The sequence below is a fragment of the Rhineura floridana genome, chromosome 4 (genome assembly GCF_030035675.1).
Source record: "Rhineura floridana isolate rRhiFlo1 chromosome 4, rRhiFlo1.hap2, whole genome shotgun sequence".
Lineage (NCBI taxonomy): Eukaryota > Metazoa > Chordata > Lepidosauria > Squamata > Rhineuridae > Rhineura > Rhineura floridana.
This window is the reverse complement of record NC_084483.1, coordinates 49927122-49943103: the sequence shown is the minus strand read 5'-3', so window position 1 is coordinate 49943103 and position 15982 is coordinate 49927122. Positions and strand designations below refer to the sequence as shown.

Sequence of the window (15982 nt, the reverse complement as noted above, 5' to 3'; positions counted from 1 at the left end):
ACCAGACAGGCGGGCCAGGGATGGTGTTAGGGGTTACACTGTAGGGTGACCGCTGCTGCCCCCCTACTCTTAGGGATCTTAGGGAGACCCATCTGAGGGTGATCCCTGACCTGTTGCTGATCAGCCACCACCACTGCCAATGGAAGAACCCTTGCAAGGTGTGAACCTCCCCTTCAGATGTGTGGGGCGTCCTCTTATTCGCCTCTTTGAGGCAGCACCTCCTCTCCAGTACCTCTCTTCATTCCCCCCTTCCCTCAGGAAAGGTGCTGCTCCCTCACTTTCTCACCTGTCAAAGGTTGCTGGGCACCTGCTTTTTCCCTCTAGGTGGCAGTGAAAATAAGGCCCAGCATCACCACCAGTGGAATGAAGCAGGCAAGTAGCATATCTGCACTTTCAATTGCACCACACCACCCAGAGAGAGGGAGAGAGAGAGAGAGAGGGAGGGAGGGTGGGGTGGGGTGGCAAGGACCAGCCATCTCTGCACACTTGTCTCTCCCTCTGGTTGGAGGAGCAGAATTGCCAGCTGCTTGGTGCTGCCAGTGCCTGCCTCTACTTGATTCCTATTTGTGGGAAGCAGTGGGCATTGAGCCCGGCATTGCTGTCCAGAGGGAGTCGGCAGGTGAGTAGAGGTGTCTGGTTGCCATCATCACTGCTCTGGTGGGTGAGTGTGTGACTATGATAAGGAGCAGCTGCTGCCTCCCAAAAGTCGATCACTTGACCACTGGGAGGGAGCCCACCCCCTGCTGGATCTAATCTCGATTGCTGTACCGGCCAAAGGGAGAGAGAGAGAGAGAGTAGGCAGCTGCCACTGCTTCCCCTCAGTCACTCACCTGTCCTCTCCCAATATCCATCACTGCCCGGGTAGAGAGAGGGGGTAGGCAAGCATGGTCATAGTTCAGTGCTACAACACAGACAAAAGGTCCTAGGTTCAGTCCCCAGCATCTGCAGCTAGAGCTGGGTAAGACCCTTGTCTGAAACCCTGGAAAGCCTGTGGCAATTATTGTCAGTTGTAAGCTGCGTGGACCAGTGGTCTGACTCACTATAAGGCAGCTAGCTATGTTCTGAAGTTAGAGGACCACCAGCTCCATTCACTTGGCTGCATTCTCCCTCTGGGCAGTGCACTTGCTGCCTTGGGGGTGTGGCAGTTTCTTGCTGTGCCACCCAGTGGGAGAGAGCGAACAAAGGTGCAAGTTGCTCCTAGCTGCCTGTGTCCACCAGCTCAGTTGCCAGTCTCTCTGGGCAAAGACTGGAATTGCCCAGATCCTCATTGCTTTGCCACCTGGAGAGAGACAGAGAGAGAGGCTACATGAGCAAGCCACTGGAGGCTGAGCAAGCAAGCAGAGGCAGCAGCAGGAAATGCTGCATGCATCCACTCACTTTATGGGTCAGGGATGGGGAACTTGTGGCCCTCTGAATGTTGTTGGACTCCAGTTCCCATCAGCCTCAGTTAGCATGGCCAATTGTCAGGGATGGTGGAAGTTGTAGTCCAACAACACCTGGAGGGCATCAGGCTGGGAAAGGCTAGATGGAAAGAATTAGCTGGCCACAGTCATTCTAATCCAGATTGTGAGGGCAGGACAAAAAAATTAAAGGGGGGTGGGGGTAAGATGGCTACCGTACAGCATGGCTTCATGTGGAATGTATTCAGTTTCCCAAGGGAGAGATTTGAGTAAGCAAGAAATAAGCATAACCGCACGGAAAATGGTCATTTGCCATACTGCATGACCAATCAAAATGTGGCGTGCAGAGAAGGTGCATAATAAACACAGTGCCTTGCACTGCAGTGATTGCAGAAGGGTAGACTTTTGTCTCCTGGCTGAGTAATGTAATACACAGTAGCTGCACTTCAGAAGGCTTCAGAGGAGACCTTGACACATCCTTAGCAGCACCTCTTTTGGGACGCTCTCTTCAGATTTGAGGCCTGTGGCCCTCCATATGAAGGGAATGCATGAACGTATTGCAGGAAACTTGGTGGGTATATGGTTGCCTTTGATCTCCCTGAAAGTGAAAATCCTCTATTGTCAGGATTTGGGCAAATGAGGTATTGAAAGTATGTTTGCCCTCCCCTTCCAGTTGCGGAGTATATTTTGATGATCAATAGAAATGTGCATATGACAGTGATTTCAAATGCAGGATTAGAGTATGTATTTGAAACTCTTAGATACAAGCATTAAATATTTAGGCAGTAGTTTGAAACAGGACTGAGAAAGCAGACACTTCTGGGAGCATGAGAGATCAGTCATCCAGATGTTGACTTGTAAAGCAATTATTGGACAGTGATTAGCGGAAGACTGCATTCAAAACATCATCATGGATTATTTGGAGGGGTTGACCTAAATGTAAAGAGTGAAATGCAAATGTTTGGCACCCAGGCCATATCCGTACTATGCATTTGAAGCACTGTTACATCATTTAGTAGTCATGGTTTCCCTCAAAGAATCCTGGGAATTGTCATTTGTTAAGGGTGCTGAGACCCCTATTCCCCGCTCTGAGCTACAGTTACCAGAATGGTTTAACAAACTATCCCTCTTCCCATGGAACTCTGGGAATTGTAGCTCTGTGAGGGAAAATAGGGGTCTCCTAACAACTCTGAGCACCCTTAACACACTACAGTTCCCAGGATTCTTTGGAGGGGATTATTATGACTGTTAAAGTGGTATAATAGTTCATCAAATACATGGTGTGGATGCGGCCTCAATGAATTCAGAACAAAATCTTGACTCATCTCTGGCTTTCTGAATGTAAATATAGAGAATGTCAATGATTTCTTTTTTTAAAAAAACTTGGATAAAATACTGAGGAAATCCCACTTTAGGGATGTGCTTTATGACAGCTGGCACATTTTAGAGCATCATGCAGTACTCTCTTGTGCATTACCAGCAAAGCCCAGGACTGGACATTTGGTTCCTAAAGCTGGAGCATCCCATCCTTTTGCTCCAGCATTGACCCTGCTTTAATGCTATGGCACCAGAGCCAACAAAAAGCTGACACATAACATTTTAAATTTTATGTGATTCTATTTTGTATATATGATTGTTGTAAGCTGTTTAAACATTCTTTATGAATTAAAAAAACCCAATTGATTTCCACACACTAAAATGTTTTGTACAAAATGCTAAACCATGGCTTAGAGTGAATGTACAAGTGTGAGGGTTCCTGGAGAGGCAATCATGGGTGCTGTGCTCCTCCTCTGGGCCTTCTGCTGCTGTGCTGCTGTGAGCTAAGTCATGGTTGGCTTAGTGTATTGTCCATACCCAGGCTCATGGTTTGTCTCCTCCAGAAAAGCCATTAGCTGTGAACTTAAGAACAAACCTTGATGATAGCTCATGGTTTCTGGAGGAAGACAAACCACAAACCATGGCTTACTTCACAGCAGCAGAAGGGTGAGAGGAGCAAAACAGCTGTGATCTACTCTCCTGGAGCTTGTGCATTCATGCTAAGCTATAGTGTGGCTCAGCGTTATGTGCAAACCAGCTTGTAGGCTTCAGGATCAGGATGGGGATGTTTCAAAGCTGATGGGAATGTCTCTACTAATTTAGTGACAGCACAAGAGCTATATCAGCAATAAATAAATAATAAAATTAAGTGAGGGAGATTGAAGAAGTTTCAAGTGGGAAGCCAAACAGAGGTGGACAACCCTGTCTTTTGATTGTTGCATAGGATGTCACAGTAGTTTTGCAAACCTCCTTGGTATGGCAAATCTCCTTGGTATGGCAAACCTCCTTAGTATGGCAAAGCAATACTTTTTGGGTGAAAGATAAAAAGAACACAATTTTATTCATTCAAAGGTTGTCAGAAGTTGCACTGCCATGAAACTGCACTTCACAGACAGTGTCGGATTTAGGAACAAACCAAGTAACCCATGACTTAGAACCTCACATTATGAGGGGCCTCTAAATATGTTAACTAAGATAACTAAGAAGTTTTATTATAATTGAAATTGCTTTGGCTTAAATAACCTTTATAAAACCCGAATTCTGAACCCTGGCATCCCCATCCCAGTCCACACCCAACCCCATCAACTTCCTGTCCAGGGCTGCTGGACTACTTGCATCATCCACAGGTTGCCCAACCTCACCTCAGACCTCAAGAAGAGATAATGAGGAGCTAGCCTACCAACACATTCTAAAGTCCCATTCCACACCAGGCATCATTTCCGCTAATCCTCTCCCCACCATTTTCCCACTACTTTATTTTCCTCTTTATTTTTTACGGTATGGGGCCTCTGAATCTTGACATGGCTTCGGGCCTCAGCATGTCTTAATCTGGCCCTGCTTGCAGAGTTTCTTCTCCATTTGGGTGGCTCTGCCCACAGATGGTTCACATAAATAATAATATCGGGTGGTAAGAGAACAGTAGTGTCTATGGGCTTCAGGAGAAACATTTAAAACGTCTTAACTAGAACATTATGTAGACTCATGCACTTGAGGACTTTGATGGAAGGGAAAGGGAAATCCTTAGGGAAACAGAGGAATCTGGAAGAACTATCAGTGACTTAGTGCAGGGGTATGGAAACTTTTTTAGCCCAATGGCCATATTCCCTTATGGGCAACCTTCTGAGGGCCACATGCCAGTGGTGGAAGGGGCCAGAGGCAAAAGTGAGTAGAGCAATGAATGTGAATTTCACCTTTGTACAGTAGGGTCGTTTCTACACACACTTTCACACAGCCCTCTCTATCCTCCATCCAGACAAACATGATGCATTATCAGAGTTCAAGGGCATATTCCAGCCAGGCAAAAACACTTGGGTGTGAAGCAGGGCCAGTGTGGGATGTGCCCTGGGGAGAGTTCCAAGGGCCAGACAGAGACGCCTGGAGGGCCATATTTGACCCCTGTGCCTGAGGTTCCCCGCCTCTGCTTTAGTGTGTCAGGAGGAGAAAAGATAAAATACTGACCTTAACATGCAACAAAATGGAAAGGTGGAAGTAAGTGATAAAGTAAATAATATGAGATACCTATATTGGTAAATATTGATATAACAGAATTTATAACTAGATATCAGGGTCTGATCCATGTTTGAGGAGACCCTGAACAAAGTGAATTTAGTAAATTAGGTACAGAACATTGTTTGTTTCTTTTTATTTAGTCACTTGTTATGTAAAAAGTCTATAAATGACTTACAACGCTTTAAAAACATAAAGCAGAACCTAACGTCAAAAAGAACAAGAAAAAAAGAACAATACAGTACAATAAAAAATATATCCATAGAGCAGACCCAGCAAAACAGCAGCAAAAAAAGGTTGGAAGCAAAACATATCATCCAGCAAATCATCTTAATCTGTCAAATGTCTAGGAGAAGAGATAATTTTTTACCTGGTGCCTAAAGAATATTAATAATGGCACCTGACAGACCTCACTGAGAACAGCATTCCACAAATGGGGAGCCACATCTGAAAAGGCCTTCTCCCTTGTCACCGCCCTCTGAACGTCCCTCAGATGAGGCATCCAGAGGAGTGGATAATATGTGAATGTTGCTGCTTTCACTTCTCATCTTTGTCATAAGAACATAAGAACATAAGAAGAGCCTGCTGGATCAGGCCAGTGGCCCATCTAGTCCAGCATCCTGTTCTCACAGTGGTCAACCAGGTGCCTGGGGGAAGCCCGCGAGCAGGACCCGAGTGCAAGAACACTCTCCCCTCCTGAGGCTTCCGGCAACTGGTTTTCAGAAGCATGCTGCCTCTGACTAGGGTGGCAGAGCACAGCCATCATGGCTAGTAGCCATTGATAGCCCTGTCCTCCATGAATTTGTCTAATCTTCTTTTAAAGCCGTCCAAGCTGGTGGCCATTACTGCATCTTGTGGGAGCATCTTGTGTCCTTCACCATTTATATTTTTGGATATTGGAGGAGGATATAATTCCGTAGTATCTTGCTTTCCTTTTGTTCCCTTTCCCGCAACTGTGATAACCCATATAACGTATTATAGACCGGGCCCTGTGAAAAGGTTGCAGAAGTTATTTTTAAGGGCCCTTGTATATAGAAGATAATCTTCAGGATTGTGCATTGCTGTCTTCAGGACATCTGTAATACAGGATTCATCTTAGGAATTATATATATACACCCTGCAGAATTCTTCCACTCTCGCATAGCTGACAGAAGCAGGGTGAGTTACTGAAATGATTTTAATGATTGTAAACATTTGGAAGTGAGTTTTAAAAAGATAGGTTTTTTGAAATTAAGCTAACAGCATAGATACTTAAAGATCATCAGTTCAAGTTAAAGCAACTGGAAATACTTCCAGTGTAAGGGAACAATCCTAGCCCTCCTGAGAAGGCCTGGGGCTGTGCACAGCTGGTCTCTCGCAAGTTAGTGCCTAGGCATCATGGGGGAAAGATGTTGTTAGGAGCTGATGCTCTGACATGCTCTAATGGGAACATAATTAGTACCAGCATTTTGCCACCAATTTCATAAACCAAATCAAGCTGAAACTTGGCAAGGAAGCAAAGGAAGGTAATTGTTCATTCACTTTCTGCATATATAGCCCTGTGTTAAAATGTCCAATATATGGTTCCAAGGATACTTTAAGGACTGAATTTCTGAAAGATGAGAATGAAGGTATGCAAAAATAAAATAAAATAAAAAAGCAGCGTAATCAAACAGGAGGCTAAAGAGAAGAGCAGAACCAAGCCAAAGGGTAGCCACAGTCAAAATAAAATGAGGGACTGATTATATCACAGCTGAACCTGGGACAAAACTTGGGTGTAGTGTAAATGGCTGCATGTTGTTTAAGCCTGAAACAGTTTTAAAAGATTTTACTAGTTGTATTTTCATGTAGAATGAAGTTTCACAATGATACGGATGTAGTTTAAGAAGAAGTAATTGCTACAAGTACTGGGTGCTAAGGGAGCATCTCAGAATTACTATAGAATGAACTTTGAGTGTTATATAAATATAAGATAGCTATCTCTGGAGGGGCCTTGAATGCAAATGCTGTAGGACAGGGGTGGGCAAACCTCAGCCTTAGAGAATTACTTTGTTTTTGTCTAGGTGGATCCAAGTGTCAAAGAGTTGCTTAAAAAGAACAGACGTGCTTAGAATTAAGACAGAGGGGGTCATATCAGCCCACAAGTGAGCTCAAAGTCTTTTCACACACAAAGCCATTCCTAGTTTTCTCCCAGGCGTTCTTCCATTTAGCAGCCTAATTTTAGTTATCCTTTCTGATGTACTGCAGACCACCCAGAGATGCTCCAGTAGATCCCACTGTAGCTTCTGCCCTCTCCTGCCATAGGAGTCTAGTGTATTGCTTGAAGTGTGTTCATAAGAATGTTTGAATTTCCCTGTAGCTTATAACGTAAGGCAACTGTCTTTTGTTTCATTGATGCAATTTCATCTAGTTATCAGACTGTAGACAAGCTTGTCATTTTTGTGTCTTTCTTTCATAACTTCTTGTGTGGAACTTGCATATAGAGATGCTGGGAAGAGGGGGAATCCTTTAATATAGCAACTTCTCATCCAGGTCTGGAGAGTTTCTGATGCCCATGTTCTTTTGACAAACAATAAGAACCTTGAAAACAGAGAATCATAGAATCATAGAATCATAGAATAGTAGAGTTGGAAGGGGCCTATAAGGCCATCAAGTCCAACCCCCTGCTCAATGCAGGAATCCAAATCAAAGCATTCCCAACAGATGGCTGTCCAGCTGCCTCTTGAATGCCTCCAGTGTCAGAGAGCTGTCAGACAAATTGTAACTGATTGCTACTTCTCATATTACAACTTCATTTGTAAATATTCATTATTTTGCAATGTAAAATTGGCCACACGAAGTGGGTTGGGTTTTTGTTTCACCTAATAACTGAATCTTGAATGTAATACCTGCTTCTGGGGATGTATATTGTACCATAAAACCCCACACACACTTTAATCAGTAACTATTCACATATTGCAAAATGCATACCTTCATTCACAAGCATGCATCTCCATGGCTAAAATTGTAATGGGTGAAACAGCTTTCAGGCCAGTATTAATACAACTGATGTATATTACTATGTGTTCAAGGATAATGTGGATGCAAAAAGAAATCCATTTTTCAGATGTGGTTTTATTTCATCTCTTCTATTGAAGAGCTATACAATTGCTGCACAAGCACCATTTACCAGAGGTCCCTGATTATTAAGTCAGATTATTATATGTTAATTACCAATTGCTTATCAATGCCCTATAAACAATAGCTCCTTCTAGACCATTGTCCACAAGATGGGACTCTTAAGTCTCATGAGAAGGTGAATCTTGCTTTGCTCCAAGGAATTCCAGTTCACAGAATAGTAAAAGGATTAACACAGCTAGCTTTATTTTTACATAGTTTCTCTTTACAGAATGAAAATTATGACACGTTCATATTCATTCAACAGTACTCATTTAGCATCTTAGCATGTCAGCATCCCCACATATCAGTATCCCTGGGAGATGGGCCCACTTCCTCTGGATGGCAGTCAAGAGGAGAGGCACCCCTTCTAGTCCTAGGCCACTTCTCATATCCAGTATTTCCTCCCATGGTCTACACTAAATAAGGTAATGCCATAAAACATGAATATGTGATTGGCCAGACCCCTGTGTATCTCATGGATAATCACCTGGACATCCCAAATCTCCTATTTGTTCTCTAGCAGTTTTCACCTGAAAATCAGAAACAGTCTAACTTTCCTTTCTGTTCTTACATTTTGAGCAGTTCTGACCACAAAAGTTGCTCAAGCATGTCAGGAGAACTCCCCTTTTCTTATTTTCCTTATTGACACATGTCTGTGTCTGTTCCATCACCTATGACCGTTAAATTCACGTCAAGCTATTTAACCAGACCAAACATTTTCAACTGATCAAAGCAATACTGTAAAGCAATACCATGGATCAATAAAACAAATACCATGGATAGCTGGACTTCTGGATCTCTGTGTGTGCATGCTCGTGCATACGCTGAGTTCAGATCTTCTACTGAATACAGAGGGCAGGGATGGGAGCAATGTGTGACCCTTCTCTCCTTCCGCAAGCTCAGTGTGTGTGCACAGTTGTCACCTGAAAAGGCAATTCCCCCATCCCACATTCCATGCAAATTATAAAATCAAATCATAGATTTGGAAGGCTCCTCAAAGACCGTCTATCAATACCCTGCTGATTCAGGAAATCCCCTGCATAGAATGTGGCCAGAGCTTTGGGGCAAAGACATTTTGCTCTCTGAGGCAAAGGACAAGATGGTGCTCACCACACCCCACATACAGTGAACTAGCAGTTGAATCTTGTGGCAATGGCCTCAAGGTGGTTTAGGGGGGGTGGGACAAGGTGCATGGCGCAAACAGTTCTGTTCTCCAGCAGAAGGAAATAGATGGTAGTTTCAGGGGGAATGGCTGCTGGTGGTGGTCTGCTGCCACTGCCCTAAGCATCTGCCACTTGAGGAAGTTGGATCACTTTGGGTACTATTAGGGTTGGCCCTGAAAGAGTTATTTTTCCCTTTGTAGCAGGAATGGGGAAACCTTTTTGGCTTGGATTGCTCTCTGTCCCCCACCCCTGAGGGCCAACTGTGACAGGAGGGTGGGACAACCCAACTGTCGATCACTTGACATCATGACATCAGCCAATTGACAGGTGGGTTGTCCCACCCACATGCCAAAGTCCCTTGTGCAGTGCTTCCCAAGTACCCAATAGCCAGGAGGTTGTTGGACACTTGGGAACTGCAGTGCAAGGGGTATTAATAACTGCAGTGCCAGCCCATGTAATGTCAGGTGTGGGACAGATGGGTGTAGTTTGAGAAAAATGGCTTTGCAGGTCAAACTGGCATCTGTGCTATGGGCCGGAAGGTCCCCACCCCTGCTGTATAACTAGCAGTCTTATGGGTGAACAACATTATGTTTGCTCCAGTGATCCGACATTAACCAGGAAGCCACACTTTCTGACACATCCCTGAGATACAACTATATGTTTTGTGTTTTCCTCTTCTGATTTGCTAAAGCTTAGGGTGGGCACTATTTCCCCCCTCATTGTGGCGCTCCCCCTTGTAATGTCAGTAAAACCACTATTACAATTTCCCCAAAAACTAGCCGATGGGACAGGATTGCCATAAAGTTGGCAGAGCCCCTACATAAAATATGGTGCACATCATTGCTTCAGTCTGCCTTACTGAATCTTCTTCAATGTCAACGTTTTAATACAAGAAATGTCTGTTGAAAAATTTAAGCTTTTGGTTACAAAGATAGAAATGTCGGGTGGGCAGATGTATATAGCTTTTGCAGTGAGTAGGGATTGGAAATCTTTCAGTTTAGTAGAAAAAGGTACAGCAACTGACATAGTTGCAATAAACAAATAAATAAAAATAAAGTCACAAGCGGATATAAGGTTGCAGGTCTACATTGGGTTGGCGTGGAGAATATGTTTCTAAGGAAGTGTAAGAGAAAAATGTTCATTTTCTTTTAGCAGGTCTATTCATTTCATTTTCCATTCCTTATTATCTCATTCATTTTGTTTCTCCTTTATTGTTTCATTTGTTTTGTTTCTACATTGACTCCAAGGGGGATCCGGCATGACTCCTGATGTGTATAAGTTTGAGGTTTCCCTTCCAAATTGCACGATAATTTCAGGTGCTGTACTAGTGCCAAAAGGCACATCAGACCTTCCAAGTTGCAGACAGGTTGGACAGAGGCTCCCCATGTTATAAGCAATTGGAAAAGGAGTGAAATTCTGTAAGCTTTCTATTGCTTTATGCTTCGGATTGGACAGCTTTTGGAGCACAATCCCATGGAAGCCTATATGTGTAGCGGGCTATGTATGTAGGCTTCCCACTTGCAGATGGTCACACTCAATGCAGGAATGTTGGGGCTGAGGAAGTTATGCAGCTTTGGGAGCAGTGTGGCACAAATGCCCTGTAACAATGTGGTTGCTCTTTGAAACAATTAGCACTTGAAGGGGATGCATGTCTTGTCACTTTAAGAGTATTCCAACATCCTCACTCCTTACAGAATGTTTCCTGGAAAAAGTATCAAATTCCAATGGTTTATTGCAGACTCTTTGCAGACCTTTGAGCTAATGTTGAGCTTTGGATGTGATGGTTGCTTTCAGAGCAGCAGATGTAAGATCCCCTCTCACTACAGAGTGTTCCCTTGGGTGTATCAATATGCATGAAACAATGTGTGTAAATTTGCTATACAGAAAAATTGAAAAATTGCAGTGCAATCTTTCATGTCAGTTTCAGCAGTCCCTTTCGGGAGAAACAGATTGGAGAAACAAAATGAAAGTTTCTCCAATTCATAAAACATTAGTAGAGCCCTTTTGGATCAGGCCAAAGGTATAGCTAGTCCAGTATTCAGTTCTCACAGTGACCAACCAGATTTCTTTAGGAAGTCCACAAGCAGGACATGAGCGCAACAGCATTTTTCTGCTTCTTGTTCTCTCTGATACTGGAGGTAATGACTAGTAGCCATTGATAGCCTTACCCACCATTGATTTGCCTTATTCCATTTCAAAGCGGTCCAGGTTGGTAGCCACCATAGTATCTTGTGGTAGCTAACTCAAATTTGTTTGTATATTTTAATTGATTTTTCATAGAAATTATTAATTTTAGAAAAAAGTGTACAGGATGAGAACATTTGTTAATATTGAATTTCTTGGAATCATAACCCTAACTACTGTATACTTGGCTGGTACTAGTTAAAGTTTCTGATTTTTAGAGGCATAGGGCCATTTCACACACTTTCGGGCAGCAAATATGGCTTATGCCACCAATAATATACTTTACAAGGACCTGAAGCCAATCCTGACCTGTTTGTGAACACCCCTTAAATTCTACATGCTATATGTGGGAGGAAAAATTCTCTTATAGTTTCATGGGAGTGGAGCTCATCATTGGCACAGCTCTCTTTTATCCCAATGTCTGTCTGTCTGTCTAACAGCACATAGTTAAACTATGGAATTTGCTGCCACAAGAGTCAGTGATGGCTACCAACTTGGATGGCTTTAAAAGAAATTCATGGAGACAAATTCATGGAGGATAAAGCTGTCAATGGCTACTAGCCGTTACGGCTATGCTCTGCCTCCAAGGTTGAAGGCAATGTGCCTCTGAATGCCAGTTGTTGGGAATCACAAGTGGGGAGAGTGCTGTTGTGCTCGGGTCCTGCTTTTGGCTTTCCATAGGGATCTGGCTGGCTACTGTGAGAACAGGATAATGAACTAGATGGGCAACTGGCCTGATCCAGCAGGCTCTTTTTATGTCTGTTTCTCTTGCAGCAGCAACTATGTTGCCAGCCTGGTCGCCATTTTGTGTCCTGAAGGACAGCTCACAGCTTTGCCTCAGAATCAGTCTGGATGTATTCATGGATACATGGGGCAACTTTTTGTCCCAATAAGAAGGATAATTAGAATTAGCTTAATTGGGTAATTTTTAAAAAATGCAATATAAGCATCATTTTTAGTTAATGTACATTATTTTTAACCACAACCTTTTTCATTCACAGGTGTTGTTACTTTTGATTTATGTAGATATTTTAAATAATTAAGTTTGATTGTTTGAAATATTTTTGAATTCATAATTTGTATTTATGTATTCAAACGTTAGTGACCACTGAAGAAGACTTTTTGGGTTGAAATGCATCTGAATTCTCTGTATTGAGATAAGATATTTTAGGTTAAGTGTGTTTGTTATTATTTACATTTACATTTGTGTTATAAATTTATATTATTAAATCATTGCTATATTATTTAATTTTTTTTTAAATCCCATTTAGTTTGATACCACCATTTTGTATCTGCCACAATGCCCCAGATCTAGCATTGCTTTGTGGAAACAACATGTGGGGAAATGGTGGCCACCGCAGAAAAATAGTGGAGAATTTAGAGAAAATTCTGCAAGGTGACCTGGGGATGGGGGTGAGGGGAAGCAGGAAAAATAAAAATCTAGACATTTTCTCAGAAAAAATATCTTTTGAACACTTTGACTCAGCTCTATAACACATCCTAATGGCACACACGTTACATTTTTAGGGTACACATTTTAGATGTACACCTAAACAAATAATACTAATGTGTGAGCCTGCCCTTAGAAGGTCTGCAGAAGGTTTTGTTTGGTACATGAGAAAGTGAAACAGAGATAAGCCAAGATCTAAACATCAGAGGAAAATCTGCTTCCTCTTATGGACACATTCCTGATGAGTTTCAGTCCTTGGAGGACTTTAATTTTCCAAATTAAGTAGTTTTCAGATTGGCAAATATCCCTTGGAACATTCTATTATTTCAGAAGTGTTTTGTTCTAATGGATTTTAGAAGCCAATATTACTTCTGGTAATCTGTTTATTAGCATTAGATGTCCTGAAAAAAGTATGGTTTTAATTTTAGGTTGCGGAAAGTCTTAGATCTTTGGAACCATTTTATTCCTTTATATTTTCCATCATGTTTTCATTCTCAGGCTGACTACTTGCTATCTGTTCAGTTTATATCCTCAAATGTATATTCTCCTCCTTTCAAAAATACTCCCTAGGACTTTCCTCCTCCTCCTCCTGCTCCGTATTTCAATATCACCCTCCTTCCCATAGGAGGTCAGGGTGATTTAAAGCATAACGAATCACAAAACAATAATGGAAACATTTAAAATTGCATACCTTGCCGCCCTGGGCTCCTGCTGAGAGGAAGGGCAGGATATAAATCAAATAATAAATAAATTAATAAAATACCTTAAAACCAATACCATAGCACAGCAGATGAAAAATACATAGAAACACAGAAGCTGCCTTATACTGAATCAGACCTTTGGTCCATCTAGTTCAGTACTGCCTACACTGACTGAGAGTGGCTCTCCAGGGTTTCAGGCAGGGTTCTGTCCCAGCCCTACCTGGAGATTCCGGGGATTGAACTTGGGTCCTTCTGCATGCAAAGCTGATGCTATGCCTCTGAGCTGTGACCCTTTCCCAAATACATTTGAAATACATCTTCAGTTGATGCCTGAAAGTCACCAGTGTGGGGTGGGAGAGAGAGAAATATACATCCACAGGGAGGGAATTCCACAGTCAGGGCACCATCACAGAGAAGGGCCTATCTTATGAAACTGCATAGTAGGCTATACTCTTCGATGGAACCATGAGCAGGACCTCACTTGCACACCTCAAGATCCAGGTTGGCAAGTATCACAAGAGGTGCTCCTTTAAGCCCTAAGCAGTGTAGTGTTACCAAGATCTTGAGATGGACTCAATCACAGCCAATGCAGTTCTTTGAGGAATGGTGATTCATGATAACATCTTGGTGCCCCACAACAGCCTGGAAGCTTCACTCTGCACTAGCAGCCGCTTCCAGACCATCTTCAAGGGTATCACATTGTGACAGTCCAGCCATGAGCTTACTAGAACCAAGCTATCCTAGTCTAGGAATGGCTGTAGCTGAGGAATGGCTGTAGCTGGTGAAATAAGCACTCCTTGCTGCTGAAGCCACTTGAGCCTCTCCCAACAGCAGAGGATCAAGGAGTACCCAAAAGCTACTCACCTGTTATTTCAACAACTTTATCTAGAAGAGACCATCTCACCTACCAAAGCACCTGTCTGTTGTTGGGGTTTAGTTTATCAGCACTTGTCCAGTTCATCACTGCCTCCAAACATTAGTCCAGCACTTGCTTAGCCTCTCCTGTGTCAAGTGGTGTGTCATCTGCATACTAGTGACACCACACTCCAAATCCCCAAGTGACACCTCTCAGCAATTTTATACAGATGGTAAATCGCTTGGGGACAATAGGGAACCCTGTGGGGAGCCGAGTAGAAGTCCCATAACAGTACTGTCAGAGAGTGGATCTGCAGGTAGAATCAGAACCACTGTAACCCAATGTCCCTGACTCCAAACTCCTAGAGCTGCTCCATAAGAACACCAAAGTCAGAGTAACACTCCCTCCATTTTTTCTCCCAATAAAGGTAACCCAGGTAACCAATGCTGTTTCATTGCTGAAGCCAGACAGAAATGTGCTTTATCCAGGCACATATGCTGCTGGTTGCCCATCATTCTCAATCACTTTGCCCAGGAAAGGGATATTCACAACAGGGCAGTAGTCATCTAATACCTCAGAGTCCAAGGAGGACCTCTTATGAAGGGAGCACACTACTACTCCTGCAATGAAGCATTAACCACTCCCTGGGCCCACCAAGCCAATTCCTCCTGGCTTGATCTTACAAGCCATGATGGGCAAGGAACTTGGTAACATTGGAAGCTGCCTTACACCAAGTCAGATATTGGCCCATCTAGCTCAGTATTATTTATATGGCAACTGCTCTGCAGGTGACATTCCCAGGCCTACCTGGCAATGCCAGGATTGAATGAAACCTTGTGTATGCAAAACAGATGCTCTACCACTGAGCTGTGGTCCTTCCCCATGAGGTAGATCTTCTGGTAGTTTCTTTGAATTCCAGCTCTCACATTCAAGGAAGTTAGTAGCAGGCAGCTGTATATGCTTATTTGTGTATGCATGTGTGTGTCTCAGGTTTGTTTGCTTCATTTGCTTACACTTGGGGGGAATTTAAAGAAGGCTATAATTCCATGATTAAAGGTTACTGGCATTTTCTATTATAAACTTCTGTTCTCATCAATTTATAATCAGAGGTAAGTGGAGGGAAATGTTTCCATGAAAATATTTGGCAAACAACATCATCAGCCTCGGTACTGCTTTTCTCTCTTGCTTAAATGTGGTAGCAGAAGCAGAGAGAGAGTGTTTTAGGATTGCCAGGTCTCTGTTTTTTGACTGGAGACTCCAGTTTTTGGGTGTCTTCTCTGGGTGAGTCACCTTAATCTCTGGACTTTTAGCTTTCATTTTTTAAAAAAAATTAAGTATCTAGGTGGTCTGGTTCAAAAGATATAAATCAAATGTCAGCTCCCCCCCCCCGGCAACTTCTGTTAGTACCGGCTGCTCTAATCCCTGGCCTTTCAGGGTTTTAGCCAATAAGTGAAGAGAAGGTTGTGATTGATTTTTTGATTTTTGTGGCAATACCAAAATCCCATTTCAAGTTCTGAGAACAGTTTCCTTTTCCTGCTTGTCTCACA

General features: G+C 42.9%; 1 protein-coding gene across 5 annotated transcripts in view; it reads left to right on the top strand.

The window, feature by feature from the left end:
* Positions 1 to 15982, top strand: part of HMGCLL1 (3-hydroxy-3-methylglutaryl-CoA lyase like 1) — a 99222-nt gene that overhangs the window by 392 nt on the left and 82848 nt on the right. Inside the window, exon 1 of one of the 5 annotated variants that reach the window (XM_061622991.1) lies at positions 23 to 372. The exons of the other annotated variants lie outside the window; for them this stretch is intronic. Coding sequence (XP_061478975.1) covers positions 364 to 372 — 9 coding nt within the window. The 5' untranslated portion in view covers positions 23 to 363. Of the gene's footprint in view, positions 1 to 22; positions 373 to 15982 lie in introns of those variants that run through there. 5 annotated transcript variants of the gene reach the window in all.